Here is a 19,499-nt window from a genome sequence, read left to right on the forward strand (position 1 = left end):
ACAATCAGGAGATTAATTCAACTGGGAGTAAGTGTTGCAATCATTATTTGATCAAACTGGGAGAAATTAAAGCAGTTCTCTATGACTAACCTATAGATTTCTGCAAAATTCCGGGTTAAAAAAGATCTGTATTGAGCAAGAATGGCCATGTGCATGAAGCATATATCAAATACTATTAGCATAAGGTGAAGCAACCATTTTGGCGTCTTGATAACTGGTCAAGAATTGTGGTTCTCTACTTTCAAGCATAATGTCGACTAGCACGTGAGCTGCTCGTGCTTAGTAGAGCAGCCACGTCATTGGTTGAAGTACAGATATCCACAAATTTCAAGACACAGCAACTTAAAGAAAACGATAGGTCATTTAATTAGCACATATACAAGCAAATGACAGCAATGGTGGTAGTTTAGATTTGAATGTGGGCATCAGTCGTAATTACTAATCCACAATCAGGTTAGTGATGCTTAAACAATTGTTTCTCTCATCGACAATCCCATGAAAATGGTAGGAGCTTCTCAATATCGATAGAACATATGGGAAAATGAGACTTAAGTAGTATTTATTACTAAACAAGTGGATATCTGCAGGGCATGTGCATGGCATTGTCTTGTTCCAAGCAATGTACAAAATTATATATCACAGACCACACATTTAATTATAATCTTAATGCGTATAAAATATCATAGATACACCTCGGTCAGGGAGAAAAGAACTTCCTCAAATTTGACTTCATGCATCTGTTGATGCATAGACATTTATGCTTATGTTTACTTGCATTTCAATATTTCCCAACTGAAGGAGTTTTTTTGTTATAGATGTTTTAAAAACAGTTAACTCTCACAATCAATAATTGAGCATATAATTCTAAACATCTCATCAGATTTTTTAACTATACATAGTACATCATAATTGAATGATACCGGATATTCCACGAATACGCATACACAGAGACCAAAGCAAATAAAGAATCAATATCCAATTTAAATTATGATCATTTAGCAATAGTATAAGCCCAAGACTCAGCTCTACCACCTAGGCAAAATCAGCAGAAAGTCTGTACATACGTTAAGTAAATACAGTTTGTGGCAATTCTCAGCAGATAACTTCAACTAGTCTGAAATATGGAATGTTAACTTACTCTTAATAGCATATGCAAGCTTTAGTTAAAATATACTGACAAAAAATTGGTTTATCTGATATCCTGCAAGGCACGGCATCCAACTTTTTAAGTTGATAATTTATTGATTATTTATTTTATTCAGGAACAGAAAGTTCATTATATCATCACTAGTAAACCAAATTATCTGCTTTTTATTACCATTTACCACCAGCACCGCTAAACTTAAAATATCTAACCTATAGATCTGAACCCCATAGCACAATGTCCCAGCAAGATATAGACGAAAAAGTAGGAACACCTCAAGAACCAAGCATGGCAAGCAAGCAAGTAAACAATAGTACAAATAAAAGTATACCAACATCTGACTAATGAATGTTCAGTGCACAAACCAAAAATAGTAGAAATTATTTCTGCTCTAAGATTCTAACAATGCAAACTGCAAAGCACCAAAAGTAACTTTAAAATTTTATTTAGGCACAAGTCAGACAGCTTACCATAACAGTTCAGTAGATTATCAGCTTTATATTCCTTCATGTAAACAGAACTCCCTGACAGTGCGATGCAGTCATCCTGCTACATCCCTGCAGATAAGGGGTGGAAAGCAAAAGGAAAACTTCTAGTGCAGACTATATAAATTAGGCAGTGGTCACTGATTACAGTCAAAAAAATATAAAACTATACTGACAAATATGGGAAGAACAAAAGATTGAAAAAAAAAATAAAGTTGAACGAACCTTATATTAACTTGGCCAGTTTTTTGCATTATTACTACAGTTCAGGTAGGTGAGGTGTTGCACAAAAGTGGAGCAAATAGAACTAAGAATCATCTTATCCAACTCTAAAACTTGTATATATCTTCTCAAGCAAGGAAGCTCCATAACTTTACCTAGGGTGGATTTTTTAAGTGCATCTAATAATGAATCAGTTGATGCTCTTTAAGAGCTACTCAAAACAGATTATTAGTCATCAAGCCAACTGCAATAATGGAGTTAGTAATGCTTTGAACTCCCCTCCACCCTGCAAGCCAAATATCAAATAATAAAATAAAAATAAGAAGAGAAAGACAGATAAGCAAATTCTAAACTTAGGAGATCCAACATTAAGTTCATGATGTTTCTTAATATACAATGCATGAAAAGTAGGGGCTCATTGAAAGCATTGCCCTAAACATTCTACATTGACCACTCAACAAGAAGAAACTTCAGGGAAAGGATTTTACTGTAATTGAATGTCAAGAGTCTCAAGACATGCAACAGCAAACTATCTCTTTCCACTGCAACATGCTTATTGAATCTCTACAACAACAACATCGTGCAAATGAGGAAGGGCTTATTATATTTGATTTGGCCTCTTCAATTTTGTCCACCAGCAACATACAATGATACAATGCAGAAATGGTTTCATGTATTATTGAACTGACTGACAGATTAATATATGTAGCATGTTGTTGCAATAACCATAAATTGACAATAATCAGTTTCACCAAACATGTAGTTGACAGATAAATATATGTAGCATGTTGTCACAACATCCATAAATTTGACAATAATCAGTTTCACCAAACACAGTTAATAAGGTCTCCATGATTGTACTAGCACATCCCCCTAAAAATGCATACATATAGAGCTCAGGGAGACTTTAAACTTCAGAAAGGACTAATTAATTTAGTGATGATACATTTATTATTCTTACAACACGGTTTACTTACAGCTGAAAATAGCTATGTACAATCAGTGAATTAAAATTTAGGTTAACTTGTGAAATAACTGCATAATTATGTGTGGCAATACTAGAATCTATATAGCACAGTATACCACTGATTGTAGCCTGTAGAAACAGCATGAATTTCAGACAACAATTCTAAGACCATAAGTGTGGCTTAAAATTATGAAAGGTAAGTAACAAATGACACCGGAAGCTGAATTCCATAAACTCAAATAAGGGAAAAGATCCGTCAATCATGAGATCAATACGAATCAGAAATCATATAGGGACATACCCTTTTCAAGAATCAAGATGCATCTATTTCTATATTTACTAAATTACAAATCTTGAAAAGCAGCTTGATAGAGTAATATTTCACTTACCCTGACACCAGAATAGACATTATGTGATCAAATGTCTTGCTGTGAAAAATGTTTATAACACTAGAATTCAAATGTCGTAAAACCAGAAATCAATACTCTCATCAGAACCCCAAGGATCCCCAACAAGTCATGATAAATGTAAACTGATTGTACCTTCATGTTTATGAGCCAGCTTGAAGTCATAGTTCATATAACTTAGTAGTTAGTAGTCTTAGTACTGTTAATAATCATGCATCGTCACTATCCAATCCCTTTTTCTGCTCTACTCATTGACTTCAAGACCTATAAGCTTCTAATATCTGGTCTGATTGAGTCCCATCCATAATCTTCAATTTGCGACAATAAGCAAAGGTGCTAAGTGCTCTAGGGCAAAAACAAAGAGACCCAACTTGCTAATTAAAAAGTTGTACTTGGAAGATAGGTTTTATCGAACAATTCCCTAAATTTGATTTACATAAATAAAAGTTGAGGGTCTGAAAGACATAATTCATGGGTTGCCAAAAAATAGAAAGCACAGGCGATTGAAGAACATTAACAAGAATAATTTTCCTAATTCATTGATCACAAAATGAGAAAAAACACGATTTCATTCTGAAAAAGAAAAGAAGGAAAACAAAGTTTACATAAAATGGAGGACTACGAAAATTTTAAGCAACACAAAATCTCCTGCATACTGGAAAATCAAAATGTATTTCATTTTACAAGTTCATCAGCTTAACATCTTTATTAGATTGGAAACTAGTTCAACTTTTCCAACCGGACATCCGAAACAAACTTTTTAATAATCATTACATACATACATACATACATACATACATACATACATACATACATTCAGACCTCCCAAAAACATTCGTCGTTGAGATCAATTCTAAATTGTGGATGCAATTGTGAATTTCTTCCAACCTAAAAAATTAATTACAATCTAACACTTATAAACTTACAATTATTAATATACTTTACCATAGAATCACATTTATCGAGTATAGCCCTAATTATAGCGAATCATCGTTTCAATTCACCAATTTCGATACTAAATTACTTGTCTTAAAACAAAATACTTCTGCTATACATAAATTAAAAGCAAAATTCAATGCACAATCTATTGCAAATCAAAGAGATCAGCAAAATTGATCATCACCAAAAGGAAAACCCTAATTTAAAGTCAATTCGAACTCTAATTTCTAGAATTCAAGATTTGATGCAACCGATTGCATTCAAATTCATTGAATGACGGAAAACCCTAAAAATGGAATTTGGAATCATAATCAAACAAAAGCTTATCAAACATTAAAACACTAAAATCAGTCGAAATCTAGCTTACCTGAGATTGAAGCACGAAGAATTCATCATACGACGAAAGCTCCGTTAATCTGCCATCTTTCTCTCTCTTCAAGTCACCTTGCCAATTGCCATGGCTCCTCTTATCGTTGTTGTTGTTTTTTTTTCTTTTTTTTTTTTTTTTTCCAACGTTTGCGTTTCCCGCCAACATAATTCCGCTTGAAAGAGAATATGTAGTCCCTCTATTTCGTAATAAAATACTCCCTCCGTCCCCTTTTGATAGTCCCTTATGGAAAAAAATCACGAAAATTAAGAAACTTAAATAAAAGTAGTAAAATTATATTGGAAAAATAAATTTACATTGGGTATGTAAAATAATAGAGAGAGAAAGTAATAAAAGTACATTGAAAAACAAAATTTATATTAAAAAAATAAATTTGCACAAATATTGTTGTATTAGAGAGAATTTTGATAAAAAATTGATATTAATGGTACTTGAAAAAAGCAAATGGGACTATCAATTTGGGACTAAAAATAGGCCATAAGCCATAAGGGACTATCATTTGGGGACGGAGGGAGTAATAATTGACCATTCGACTTGGTAAATGTTGTTTACTTCGTAGTAGGTATTGAGATTGAATTTCATGACGAAGCCCGATTGTACCGGGCTTTAAACCCGCGTCTTTTTTTACTGCCTATATTTACACTTTGACGTATGAAGTGTTTCGTGCAGCAAGACGCACATAATACATTCTCGTTATTTATATGTACGGTCTAATTAGTGTTGTAGGGTGTGTTAATTATTATGAACAAATGTGAAAATATAATTTAGGTATGATTTAAAATTTTCACCAAGTAAACTACTCCCTCCATCTCGTTTGCATACAATTGAGATAGAGTCACATTCGACCGGTGTCGGGGTGGATCAAATCGAAAAAATGTTAATACATAATGAAATACACATATTTCAATCGACACAAATAAGTTCACAATTCTATTCACAACATAACATTAACTTAACAACCAACAAAATGTTGGCTTACTTGGTAATGTTCTTACCTCAGATCTCAAAGGTTTGAGATTCAAATCCTACTAGATAAGATGGAGATTTTAATTAAATGAACATTTTAAGAAAAATACAAGTTTGTGTATTTAATCAATTCACCATGTAAGATTTTTTTGCAATAAATTCAAGTTGGTCTTATGATAAGTCTAATTTATATATATTTTTATTCCCTGTCCCACGGTCATATTTGTGCTTATTTGAGCTCTACGGAGCTATTTTTATTACTAATATACGTTTTCTAGTGTTTTTGTAGAGTTGGTTTTATTTTGTAGGAATTTGCAGATTTATGATAATTCCCGAGCTTATGGAGCCACTACAAAGATATTGGAGTCGGATCGTATTTTATGACCGTATATTTTAAGCCCAAGATCGAGTTAATTAAATTTGGTTCGATGATTAAGGGCTCGATATATGAAGAGGTCCAAGATTTTACAAGTTATTATTACGGACCAAACAAGTGAAGAAACTTGGGCTAGTGAATTCTAAAAGACAAAGTCCAAGCATTGAAGCCCATCTCGCAGCTCCAGTTGACCGGGCCCGATCAGGCGAGGCCTGGCCCGGTCAGATGGACATCTTCAGCGTTAAGATTGTTGAGTTGTTGGTTGCTTTTGGGCCTGCAAATTCCGAACTCCAACTTCCCGCAACTTTTATTGTTAGCTTTGTTAGGCTTTGTTTTATTAGTTTGAGTGGGGTTGGAATTCCTTTTTGTTTTTCTTTATATAAATAGGATAGTAGTATTACGTGAGGGAGTTTGTAGTAGTAGTTTTAGTTTAGTTGTGTTTATTATTAGTTTTAGTTTCTTTTAATTTAGTTTTCTTTTCTCTTTCTCTCTCGAACTTTTCTCTCTCCTCTTAATTAAACTCTTAGTATTATTTTCTTTCTTGTTTCTCTCTCTACAACTCTTGGTTTAATTTCGGTTATTTATTTTCTTTCTTCTATCATGTCTTCTTTTATTGCTTTGATTAGTTTAAATTTAATTATGTGTAAGTAGTTCTCTTTCTAGGGTTTATGGGGATCCATAAATAATATGAAGGGGTAATTTATTGTTATTAATTATCAATGCTATATTAATTTCCTATTGATTGATTTAATGCTCTGTGACTAGATTAGGCCTGATCTTTTATGCATGAGTTTGACAATATTGATTCGAGATTCGAGAGATGAGAATTGATGTTTAGGTCTAGTTTCAATAGGCAGGTTAATTTATAAATGGTTAAGTCGAGATTCGAGAGATGAGATTTAATACCGGTAGATTAATTCTGTGATTGTAATACGTAGCGAAAGCCCTTTATAATCTGGTTAATTGATGCATTGATGATTGATTATTATGTTTTACCCTAGAGTACTATTTATTGGTGAACCTATGCCCTAGGTATTTAATTCATTGATTTTTCTCTATCCTTTATTCTCCCTACTTATATTCTTCGTAGTATAGACTTTTATTCACAAAAATATTGGTTACTTTAATAATTTAGATTATAATAATTAATTAGGAGTAGAAAGACTTGTTTCCCTGTGGATTCGACCCTACTTCCCTATCTGCATAAGCTAGTGGACTTAGGTAATTATTTTTGATTAGGTGATACGACTTTAGCCTGTCATCTTAGTTTGTCGATTTAGGGTTGATATCTTTACACTCCATCCATATGACAAACGGTTTAGGGTTCACAACTCCGCAAGAGTGAGATAGATTAAAGTTTTAAAGAGCTAGGAAGAAAGATTGGCATTTATACAATAGAGTTGTCGCTTAAAGTTTAGAGAAATTATAGTTTACTTATAGACTCAATTTTAAAGTTAAACACAGATAGAAAAAATATGATAACCCTATTAAAAAAGTTACAAAATTGAACCAAGGTAATATTACATTTGTGCCCCATTTTTACCTTCTTCCTTTATTCTAATTCTCGCTAATATGTCCTTTAAACTTTTCAAAAATTCAATTCTACTCCATATTAAAGTTTTCAAATAAAATTAGAAAGAAAGAATAAGAGATCCTCATCCTAAAAACGCGCCTAGCGAAGATTGAACCTCAAACTCCCGAGCCCGAGGCTTCCCATCTAGTCTTTCCAAGATATTTACCACCATACAAAAATAAAATAAAAATTTAAAAACAAAAACAAAAAAAAGGTATTACTCCTCAAGAAACAAAAAAAACGGTTTCTTTTAGTTTGGGTTTGCAACGCAGAAAGAATTTCAGCTCTGCAAAAATCCACCCCTAACTCGTATCTACTTTGATCTCTACCTTTCAATCTTCCCAAATCTCACAAGGTAAGTTATTTTTCTATGTTATGCAAATAATTAGTTTTAATTTAATATCTCGTATGTTTCCAATCAATGCCCAGCTTCAATTATTGAATAAATTTGTTAATTTTGACTATTACTTGAATTTATTGATAATTGAATTTCATAATTCGTTGATTTCTTGCTTTTTGGGTTGATTTGGGAGCTGGGTTTGTGAGGAATCGTGGTAAAATTTCGCCATTGTTAGTCATTGATTTGGTGGTTGATGCGGCGGAGCTATCCAAATTAGGGTTTTTCTTAGGATCTTATATAGACAATAGTTAGATTAACTTTAGGAATTTAAATTTAGTTAATTTTCTGTTACTTATGCTTGAATTTTGAAGGAAATCAATATAAAATCGTTTTTTTTTTTTTTTTCCTTTTCATTTTCTGTATTTTGATGATTGTAGTTGTTGGGGTTTTGAGCTAGCTTCCTGCCTTCCTCTGAGAGATTTCAGGAGCTATTTAGACTTAAATTGATAAGAAAGAACAACAAATTAAATGAGCCTTTAGCTGATCTTGAGCTTGTATGTACGAGTTCAAATCGGCCTTGAGCATATGTAATTGTGTATTAGTATTCAAGCCAAGTCGCCTTTGAGCTTATAAATTTAAGATCAACCCGGAAAAAGTTAGGGTTCAAGCCACTTGGTTATTCTTACACCCATAATTGACTAAATGGACAAGGTTGGAGGAGAGATGATGAAAGCATTCCTGAGATTGTTGGTTTACCTCATTGGTTTAAACTTATATGTCAGTTGCGAACAGCGTGTTAGTGTTTTTCAATCCCTTAATCTCATTTAGGTGGAAACTTTATCAATGTTTGGTGCTATGTGTCTTGATCTTATGCTATATCAATCAAAGCCTTATTCCCGTAAGTGGATTTAATGCTATAAATTAGCTTAATTTTTGAGGTAAAACATAAAAATAGAGTATATGTTGTTGAGTGTTTTATCTTATGGATTTTGGAAAATTGGATGTGGATGGGAAGTTGAGTCCATACTCTTAAGATTATTAACATATTGATATATTGTCACTGTGAGTTGTTTAGTTTGATTTGAGAAACCCTGATATTCTTTTTAAGTTTAAGTTCCTCCATTTCCTTTTCTAGCTGTAGGAATTTAGAATCTCTTGTTTTGTTAGTGTGCTGTGTTCCTTCTGGTCTGCATGTGTGAATTTCACCCACAAATTGTGAGAAATTAGGGAATAACAAAGTTTTGCTGCATTATCCATCTGATTGTACTGTGTGCTTCTTTTGAATTATGATGGATAATTTATTTGTTGCAACCACTTGGATTAAGTAATGTGTATAAATGAAAATGTAGAAATTTATGTTTTCAAAAAAAAAGAAAATGTAGAAATTTATGTATCGAATTGTTTCTTATTTAAGTTTAATCTGTCCACAGGGGCGTGATGGTGAAGGCCTACAAACAAGAGCATGTCTACCAGCATCCATGGGAAAGAGTGACATCTGCATCTTGGCGCAAATTTTCTGATCCAGAGAACAAACGCACTCTCTCTCACATCCTTGAAGTTGACACTTTGAATAGGAAGCTAGAACCTGATACTGGGAAGCTTTACACCACTAGGGCAATCACAATCCATGCTCCTGGACCATGGTTTATTCGCAAGATGGTTGGCCAGGATATCTGCCATTGTGTTGAATCTACGGTTGTTGATGCTCAATCACGTTCAATGCAACTTATTACTCGGAATGTTAGTATGCAGAAGTTTGTTGAGGTTGAGGAGAAAATACGGTATGATCCTCACCCTGACAATCCCTCTGCATGGACTCTCTGCAGACAAGAGACTAGCATCAGGATAAAGCCATTATCAGCCCTTGCTTCAATGGCAGAGAAGGTGGAGCAGCGATGTGTTGATAAGTTCTTGCAGAACAGTGTCAAGGGCAGAGAGGTTATGGAGAGAATGTGTAAGTATCTCGAAGCTGAATCTAGTGGAATGTCCATTTGATTCTTCTGTTGATCTCTTTTGATTATATATTGCTAGAACAAGGTTCTGAATTGCAGACCCTTTTAAGAGGAAGTAGAGATAGAATGTTCAAATAATGTATAAGCATGAGCTTAAAAACTTGAGAGCTTAGAAACTAGAAGTCTTGTTGGACTTGCCGCAATTTTGGAACCAATATACTTTCCCAGTTAATCTAACATGATTGTATGAGTCAGCCTTCCTGTTATCTTTTGTTACGAAACTGTTTTACAAGTTAATACCTTTTGAAATATGGATGTTGCAAGACATGCTTTTGTTTTAGTACACAATTATGTGGGGTCTTGTTGATTAATTGTATGGAAGGTTGTCATGTTATACATATGATGTAAGCATATGACTATATGAGCATATGATTGAAACAATGGTACCGTCTGTGTTTATAAATCATACGAGACAATTTTTACTGGTTAATTCCTTTATCTTATATAAGGTGGGCAGTTGGTTAAATTGATCTAGTGAATCAGGAATGGAGAACCTTATTTGTTATCATTTGAGATTTTGGCTAACTTGCATACATTATTTAGAATGCTTTGTGCTTATGCATATTAAATGGTGTTACTGCTTCTTAGTACCATGGACAATTCGTGAACTTTCACAGGATTAGGCCTATCTTACTGAAACCCTTCTTTTATTAGGATTTGTTATTTTCGTAAGTTAGCATATTGTGAAAATTGGTGGTTCTTCCTCATTAGAACAATATAGGGAAAAAAAAAAAATTGGTGAATTTTCCTGACCGATACCAATGAGAATGTTTAAGCTCAACTCGTAGTTGATAAGAGGTGAATAATTTTTGTGATAGATTATAGGAAGAAGTTTGTATTATGCAAATTTTCTGGCAGGCAATTTGTTGAAGCTGTTAGAGCTGAATATATTGGCCGGGAGACTGGTTTCTTCTTTGATGGTCTGCCATGGTGCTCCTGGGACTACTAAGTGACTTTCAGTATGTCCTCTTGTTGCTTTCTAAAGATGCAGAAGACTAAAAACGCAAGTCTTGTGGAAAAGAGTGAGTATAAAATAACCCGAAGGAGAGAGACTGTGAGTATCAGGCATTATCTTCAAACTATCCAGTGGATAATATTAGGTGATGGAGGAAAGAAATTTTAAAGTTGGAAGATTGAGAAAACTATTGAGTTGGAAATGGTGTCACTGAACTCATAGGCTAATCTTATTAGTAGGTTTTGATATATGATGATTAGAGTGTGTTCAATGGAGACTTCTATAGTTCTTTTTAAGACACTTGAAATGACTGTTTATAGACGCGCCTAGCTGAGAATGATGAAGGCAAATAACAAATCGGATGTTATGTTGACCTTAGCCAAATTGTAGTTCAGAGTAGAGTTGGTTTCCTCTGGATTGAGATTAAGGGACTACTGAACAGTTGGTAAGCCACCCTTCACCTAAGTGCTAGGAATGCTTGTTCTTACTGCTTGCGAGTGTGGTGTGGCATCTGGCAAGCAGCGCGATATTTTGTGATTCCAGTTGCATGGTATATTTTGTGCACCCCTTCCAGAGGTTCATCTTTGAAGTAGGAATTTCTCTCCTAGACTCATCGAAGAATTTCTGTTTTCTATTCGAGGCTTGCCTCAATATCCCTTACAACAAGAAAATATATGGTAGTGGATTGGGAGCTTATTAGAGACATAAGAATAATAGCTGTGTAATTTGCTACACATTTCACTTTGAATGTCAAAACAATTAAAGGATTAAATTAGCAAACTGTCTGCAACCATTCTACAGTCTGAAACTACTATAGTGGTCATTTGGTTGCACTTAAGAATTACGAATTACGAATTACTCTGTACACTTAAAATTTTCTGATTCTTGTGGAAGGTGTAGGAAGGTGTTTGGCTGGCTACATAACGCCGAACTTCCTTAGGCCGGTTTCAGTAAGCAACTTCCCTTATTCTCTGTGTTTTGTCAACTTAAACAATTCCAAATTTTATATGTCCTGCTTAATTAAACTGACTATGTATACTTGTATGACTACCCTTACTCGTTTCGCCAGGCAATAAATGGAGTGTACGAGTAGAAACTAGAAAGAACACTTCTTGCCCATGCAACATGGTATGGCCAAAATCATGCCTCCCCATATTCATTCACTTGATGAATTGCACATGGAATGTTGAAGCAGACTGTAATATCAATTGCAGCTGTCAACCTTTTAACAGTAAACTTCTATAGAGATCAAAAATAAAGTTTATATTCCAACTATTAATCCAAAAAAATAAAAAAAATTAGAGGAAAAAAATCCAACAACATCCTGACAATTATGTGAGCAACAACCTGTCTTCCCCATAATCCAGTGGGATGTATGAAGAGGCAACTCCTGATCCTGAAGTCCTGAACACACACAAGCCCACAAGTAGGGTTTGCCTTTCAGTAAACTGGTTGCTTTCAAGTTTGTTATTTCGACGATTTCAGATTGTGCTCAAAACCTTTCAAATCGTACTCTTTATAAGATATCTAGTGTTGAATTTGGTTTCGTTGTACATGTTCGTGTTTGGTTGGCTTAAAAAGATTACACAATACGGAGTATGATAAAAAGTTCAAATTATGTCATCAAATCATACTCTTTACAAGATATTTAGTGTTGAATTTGGTTTCGTTGTACATGTTCGTGTTTGATTGGCTTAAAAAGATTACACAATACGGAGTATGATAAAAAAAATTCAAATTATGTCAGATACGGATCATTCGTGTTTATATTACTCGGTACCTTTTTTTTATCGGTGTTGGACTTAAATCTAGTTGTATCATGTCATAAAAGAGATTAGCCACTCTAAATACAGGCTACAATAGCTTGCCCCAAGTTAATATACAAAAGGCTATACTCTCGGGGAAGACAGCTTACCTGCTGCCTACTTCTTTTTCCAGAGAGCTACATCTTTTTAGGAGACGATTAATTGCATACCAAGTTAATATGATTAGTCCTTTACAATTTTACATGAAAAAGGTCGTCAGTGTTTCAAAATTCAAATTACTCGTCTAAGGGCACAGGCTTGTGAGTAATGATGATAATAGAAATAGAACAACCAACTAGCCACCTTGTGATCTACTCGAGTCATACGAGTAACATTTTCGTCTTTGAGTTGATACATTCGAACTTGTCACGTCTTTGCTATGATCGGAAATATTGAACATGGTTCGACTTTGAGTTAAAATATTCGAACTTGTATCGAACATGGTCTACACAGAAAATCTTACTATCGCTGATCCAATAAAAAAAAATAAAGTAAAGTCTAATAATGTTGCAACGAGAAAACTTTTGATGAACTCATTGTATAATAAGTCTAAAAGCCTACGTAGTATTGGATTATGTTTTGGCTCATCTAGACATCCACCAATCCACCATATTTTTAGTGCATTGTTCTTGTTGCAATAGTCAATACCCACTTTCGTTTAAATTACTTTTAGGTTGCAAAATTGATGATAAAATATTTTACCAATATTAATTGAATTCATTCTTGTTAGACCACTTCTCATAATTTAATAAACAATTATTTCAGTTAACGTGTTAAATTTTCCTTTTGCTCGTTGATCCTAAGTTCCATCCATGTTATTAGATTTATACCATCATTCAAACATCCTAGTATAGTCCCAAATTTTTTGGGTAACTTCTCACAAAACAGGATAGTGTAAATAATATTTGATCCACTTAGGGCACGGGGCGAGGGTATGATTGCCTGTGCTCGGCGTAATGAATAGGTTTAAGTAAGAACAATTGTTAGTTTACAGAATGAAGAAGACATTTTTAAACATCACAAATCATTTTCACATAAACTACTCATAATGCCATTTTTTCAGCCAGAAGGGACACATTACAAAGCTAATTTAAGAGATTGTCCATCAAACCAGCACAGGTAGAAGAGAGATAATCGGAGCCAACAACATTTAAGGCAATCACAAACAGAGAATAACTTGAAGCTGCAAAGCTATCCTAATTCGCCGTTTCTCCAAGCAAACATATCCATTGTAGAGGACACCTTCTTGATAATATGCAGTCAACTCAAAGAGAAGTCTCGTTGGAGAAAAGGATGCATCGTATTTTTGAATGCTTGAACTTCACACCTCCAGCCTTAGATTTTATCGAGTTTTTCAGCCTTAATAACAGGGTTGGCTTTAGCTATGGCATCACGAGCAGCAGTGCGGTAATCAAAGGGGCACTCATGTTTGTCTGAATAGCGATGTGTGGCACAGAAAAGATTACCGCACCGGCAATTGAATCCCGTCAAGCCTACCCTTTTCTTGCAAGTGGTACAACGGCTAGGCCCTTGTTTTGGCTTAGCGTCTCCACTTTCCTCCACCAATTCTGTTGATACACTTGACTCTGGTGCAGGTACGACTTTTAGTTCAATAGGTTTGACTTGCAGATCCACTGTAGTGCCAACAACAACAGGTTCCTTGCCGTTGCCACTTGATGAACCATTCACTATATTTTCAATAGATGATGCGGCAAGTTTAGCTTGCTCCTGCTTGAGAACTGCATCTTTGTAGCACTTGGAGCACATGTTCATCGTTGCCACACTCCCAAAGAATCCACAATTATTAATGCACAAGATTGGTCCTTCTGGAGGAGCTTGGCATCCAGTCTCATCATGATCCATTTCCGAAGTTCTGAAGCAAAACAGACAGGCAAAAAGAAATATAAACCGATTAAGAGTTGCATAACTCTAATAAACAAATTACGAATGCATGCCTTTCATTTTTTGCACAAGAAGCAGCAGATAGCTGCAGACAGATTATAAACCCAACATTTCTAGGAGCCCCAAGATGGTTTACCAGTTGCACAAGCCGACATCTCTGGCATGTATCTACACAAACCAGAAACCAACAAAATGACCATTTATCGCACACTTGCCAAACACTCAATACATGACCACAAAGGTACAAACCATCCAAGGCACAAATGCAGACAAACTAATGTATAAATGTATGTTAGACTTGAGTTAAATGTGCTTTGTCAACCACCATTTCAATTTCAATTTCAATAACAATGATGCCACTGAACAGCATGAGAAGTTGAACTTCCAGCACACTAAAACTGCATGTTTAATGCATAAACAAGCGGAAAAACCCTCATCCATTTGATGTTCTAATGTCACACCAATATGACTTCAACATTAAAACACCGAAACTACATGAGAATACCACAAAGAATTCCCTGCCACCTCCAATTGTCCAGACCGTGAGAGAAAGACAGACCATCGATTACAGAAAATGAACCATTACCATTCAAAATGCTAAAACACAAGCATAAAAAGTAGGAGGTATAAAATTCTTTGCTAAGCTAAACCCTACAAGAGACCTCCCCTAAATTTTTTGCAATTCACCAAAGATACCTGCCATTTCACATGTAATTAACAATCACACACCATTTCACATGTAATTAACTCATACACACAAATTCAAAATGAGATTTCTATCTATATCAAAAAAAATGAAATTAAACAAGAACACGAGATATAACTTCCCAAAAGCAAGAGCAACAACTAGCTAAATTAAACAGAGGACACACCAAATGAAAACGAAACATAACCAACCAACAGGTATCAAATTACAGATGCTTAATCAATCAAACTTTGCACCTAATTATAAAGCAAAAGGAAAAATGTAAAATTGACGCATATCAATATTAATTAAATTCCAATATTCAACGAATAAAGTTTCTATCTTTCACCCAATAAATTCAACAAATCATACAATATTCAAATTTCTAAAGCTAAATCTATCACACCCATCTCAAATTAGTCATGTAAAACCCCTGATTTGGAAGAAATGAATCAACAAAATCATAAATTCAAAACCCTAACCAACAAAATTCAATCAAATTCATTACAAAATACCCTTTAATTCTCCAAAATCCAACACCCAATAAATCATTTAAAAATACCCATCAAACGATCAAACAAACAAACAAACAAAAAGGTAAACATAAATTTAAAAACTCATTTTCAAAAATTTAAAAATTGAAATTAAAATGAGATTTAAAACTAATTAACCCCAAAAGAAGAACAAACCTGGAGAAAGGCGAAGAGATCGCGAAGAAGGGGAAGAGAGAGAAAGAAGAAGAAGAAGAAAATGGAGGAGTTAAAATGGGAATTAAAGAGAGAAGAAACTCCTTCTCTCTCTTTCAATGTTTCTCTCTCTAAAGAGTTTCTCTCTCCTCCCCTCTCTTGTGTCTTCCTAATAAAGAGACGTTCTCTCTCCGCCAACGAACGCCTAATTACTGATTGCTAAAGTATCCTTCTTTTTCTTTCTTTCCCATTTTGCCCTTTCGTTGTCGTGGACTCTTCTCTTAACGCTCCCTTCGGGGAACTGATTTACACGCCTTCCTTTCGTTGTTTTGGCTACAAGTTAACGGATGAGTCTAGGTCACACGTTCAAGCCTCACCATTTACCTTTATACGTTTAGGAATTGAGAATTTCGAGAATTTCTTTACCTTCTTAATCTATTCTTAAGCATTGACCTGTGTAACTGAGTTGGCGGTACTAGTTAGTAAGATCAATCCCCTTACAAAAGTCAAAGGGAATGAGACTTTGACTTTCTAAGGTTATTTTTTGGAAAAATTGACATTTGCTACCGGCGAAAGTATCGTGTGTTACATTTGCTACCTGTTTAATTTTTTTTTTTTTATTTTGCTACCACCCAAAATCAAATAGTTAAAATTTCACTACCACTTAACGGAATCTGTTAAGAATCCGTTAAGTTTATTCCAAAAAAAAAAAAAAAAATAGAAAATTAGCCCAGCCACCCCCTCCCCTCAGCTGCCACCCCTTCCCCCTCCCCCCTGCCGGCGCGAATCCACCCCATGCCCTTTCCCCCACCCTACGCAGCCCCCCTTTCCCTTTCCCCCACCCTATGCAGCCCTAACCCCCACCCCGAACCCAAAACCACCCCCTCTTTCCCCATCCCCCCCCCCCGGAATCCGCCTCCCAGCCCCGATTCCCCCACCGAAATCGACCCCCCTCCCCTTCCCCCTACCCTTGTCAGACTTCCCCAACACTAAACCACCACCCTACGAATTTAGGGTTTCGATTATGGTGGTTTTGGGGTGGTGGTTTAGGGTTAAGGAAGGCCGAAAAGGGTAGGGGGAAGGGGAGGGGGGTCGATTTCGGTGGGGGAACGGGGCTGGGGAGCGGATTCCGGTGGGGGAGGGGTGGTTTTGGTTTGGGGCGGGGATCCGGGCTCTGCGTAGGGGTGGGGGCTGCGTAGGGTGGAAAGGGAGGAGGGGTGGGTTCGTGCCGGCGTCGGCAGGACGGGAGGGGTAGGGGAGGGGGTGGCAGTGAGGGGTGACAGTGAGGTGGAGGGGTGGCTTTAAGGTGGTTGAAACGGTGGCTAAAACCCAACTAACGGAAATAGTAACGGTGTAAGTAGGTGGTAGTGAAATAAATATTTTAGAGTTTTGGGTGGTAGCAAAATAAAAAAAAATATTAAACGGGTAGCAAATGTAACACACGATACTTTCGCCGGTAGCAAATGTCAATTTTCCCTTATTTTTTTGATGAAATGAATGAAAATGGGGAAGTGCGAGACATTGTTTTGGATGTTCAATGAACTAGGTATATTATGTTGTGAAATGGAAGACATAGTAAATCAAAGTTTATTTTTCTTGTTTCGATTTAGATTGAAGTTTATAATAGCATACATACACATAGCTTAAAGTATTTCATACTCAATTTTAAGTGCATTGAAACTATATATAAATATTCTTTAAGCTACTTTAGGTAACCCATTAGAGTACTAATATTCATAATCAAATTTAGATTATGTAGAGATAGTCTTACACTAATTATTTTGATAAAACTTTCCTATAAGCACATTATTATTTGTTGTACAACCTTTATATATCGACCAGCTAGTGAGTTACATTATATACATAGGTCTAATTTACCATTCTTACTTAAGGGCCTGTTCTCATTGACTGAACTCAACTGAATTGAACTAAACTAAACTGAGCTGAGCTGAACTGAATATTTTATAAGAGAAGGACATTAGGAGCTAAGCTGAACTGAACTAAACTGAATAGAATTTCAACGTAAGAGAACATAGCCTAAGTTTTTTTTTTTTTTTTTTTTTTTAGAAATGTAGTAACCCTTTCCCTCGAAAAAAATAAACAAAGCAGTAGTTTTCACAAGCACGATAAGATAGGAATCACAAAGACTAAAAAATAAAAATAAAAAATACTCGTACTAAGTTTATATTCCATGAAGATATTCTCTCGCTTTTTCTTGGGGTGAAAGGTGATGTAATTTGTACCCAAATTTCAGGAATCAACAGTTGATGACTCATTCCAAATTGTATTTAGTTTAACAATATAATAACATTATTATTAGTATTTTTAATCTTATACAAGTATTTCAATGTTCTTGTTGGCTGAACTTTGGCAATTTGGTTGGTAGAGACGTAAAGGCATACTTCTTACATGACTATATACTTCGTATGTTTTTTTTCTTAAAGTTTAAAATATAATGTACGAATACAAGAAATGAGCTTATTAATGGTTATATATATATATTCCTAACAAATATAATTATGTTGGTCAAATATTTATATACTTTCAACGCTAAAGCTAATTAAAAAAAAAAAATGGTAGATTTGGAAGATAAGTATAAAATATAAGCCCCCAACGAAGGCAATATGAGAGTATGTATATAATTTATTTGTCATGCAATAATTGTCATTTGACTTTATTTATTTTCCAGCGCAAAATCATTTTTCTCTTTCTAGGCATGCTACTCCTCTAACCAATTGTATACATTTATACTACGAAGAAATATATGGGGTTCAAAAGTAACATAACAATTTATTCTACTTGGTTTCTCATATTCTTATGAGCTAAGGTTAATTCTAGTTAAATGATTGGGGTACGATTTGATTATACGCGTGTACTCTTATTTTAAAAGTCTTACTCGATATGGTGAAGTGAATGATTGGGGTACAATGTGATTATACACATGTACTCTTATTTTAAAAGTCTTACTCGATATGGTGAAATGGATTATCAACAGTGTGTATTTGTGTTGTATATATAACCGTACATCCGTACAAAACTACAAACTCCTTAAAGGGGAAAAAAGGTCTAATAACCATGGAGTGTATGTTGGCTCAAGGAAATGATTATTTTGTCCATATTCAATGAATCTAAGACCAAGTCAAGGGTAATTAATCAAGCAAGGATAATGAGGTAACTTTGTTTGTTTAATCGCGATTTTACCCTATTTAGGTGACTAGTTGTTCCAAATCAACCAAATATGTAGAACCACTTAATAAAAAAAATAGCACATCAAAGTGTAGGGATTAGTGAATCAATGTGTTGTTTGATGGAATATATGGAGCAGATTGTGTGTGATGGGCTAAAGATTGGTTAATATTTTTCTAGGTATCTTTATTATTGGACCATTTGTGGTGTGTTGTTGCTTTGTTCTAGCATAGTCCAGCAAGAAAAGATAATTATGCCTCTTTTGATGATAAGAATTTTCTCATAAAAGTTGATGTGATACCTAAGTTCTTAATCATTAAAGCTTTCCATAAGATTTCTTTTTTGTTAATTTAAGATTAGGATACGATTTGAGAGACGAGTATATTAAATGTTGTGTATCTTTTTTTTTTTTTAAAATTCCATCCCTTCAAAATTTTCAATATTTTAATTTTAGTGCGGTG

The 19,499-nt window shown here is 34.7% G+C and overlaps 2 protein-coding genes across 2 annotated transcripts; one reads left to right on the plus strand and one right to left on the minus strand.

The window, feature by feature from the left end:
- The first annotated feature begins 7,682 nt into the window (after positions 1-7,682).
- LOC145605414 (uncharacterized) lies at positions 7,683-10,249 on the plus strand. The gene is made up of 2 exons (XM_081661458.1): positions 7,683-7,822; positions 9,238-10,249. Exon 2 carries the CDS (start codon positions 9,245-9,247, stop codon positions 9,800-9,802), a length of 558 nt encoding a protein of 185 aa, XP_081517584.1. The 5' UTR covers positions 7,683-7,822; positions 9,238-9,244; the 3' UTR covers positions 9,803-10,249.
- A 3,337-nt stretch (positions 10,250-13,586) lies between these two features.
- On the minus strand, positions 13,587-16,039 carry LOC145604817 (zinc finger A20 and AN1 domain-containing stress-associated protein 8-like). The gene is made up of 2 exons (XM_081660785.1): positions 15,856-16,039; positions 13,587-14,452 (listed from the first exon to the last, which is right to left on the minus strand). Exon 2 carries the CDS (start codon positions 14,440-14,442, stop codon positions 13,915-13,917), a length of 528 nt encoding a protein of 175 aa, XP_081516911.1. The 5' UTR covers positions 14,443-14,452; positions 15,856-16,039; the 3' UTR covers positions 13,587-13,914.
- Positions 16,040-19,499: the final 3,460 nt, after the last annotated feature.

This window comes from Chenopodium album, chromosome 22 (genome assembly GCF_948465745.1).
Source record: "Chenopodium album chromosome 22, dcCheAlbu1.1, whole genome shotgun sequence".
NCBI classification, from domain to species: Eukaryota; Viridiplantae; Streptophyta; class Magnoliopsida; order Caryophyllales; family Amaranthaceae; genus Chenopodium; species Chenopodium album.

Coding starts and splice junctions, on each gene's coding strand:
- LOC145604817 (XM_081660785.1), bottom strand. CDS start 14,442: ATGGATCATGATGAGACTGGATGCCAAGCTCCTCCAGAAGGACCAATC.
- LOC145605414 (XM_081661458.1), top strand. CDS start 9,245: ATGGTGAAGGCCTACAAACAAGAGCATGTCTACCAGCATCCATGGGAA.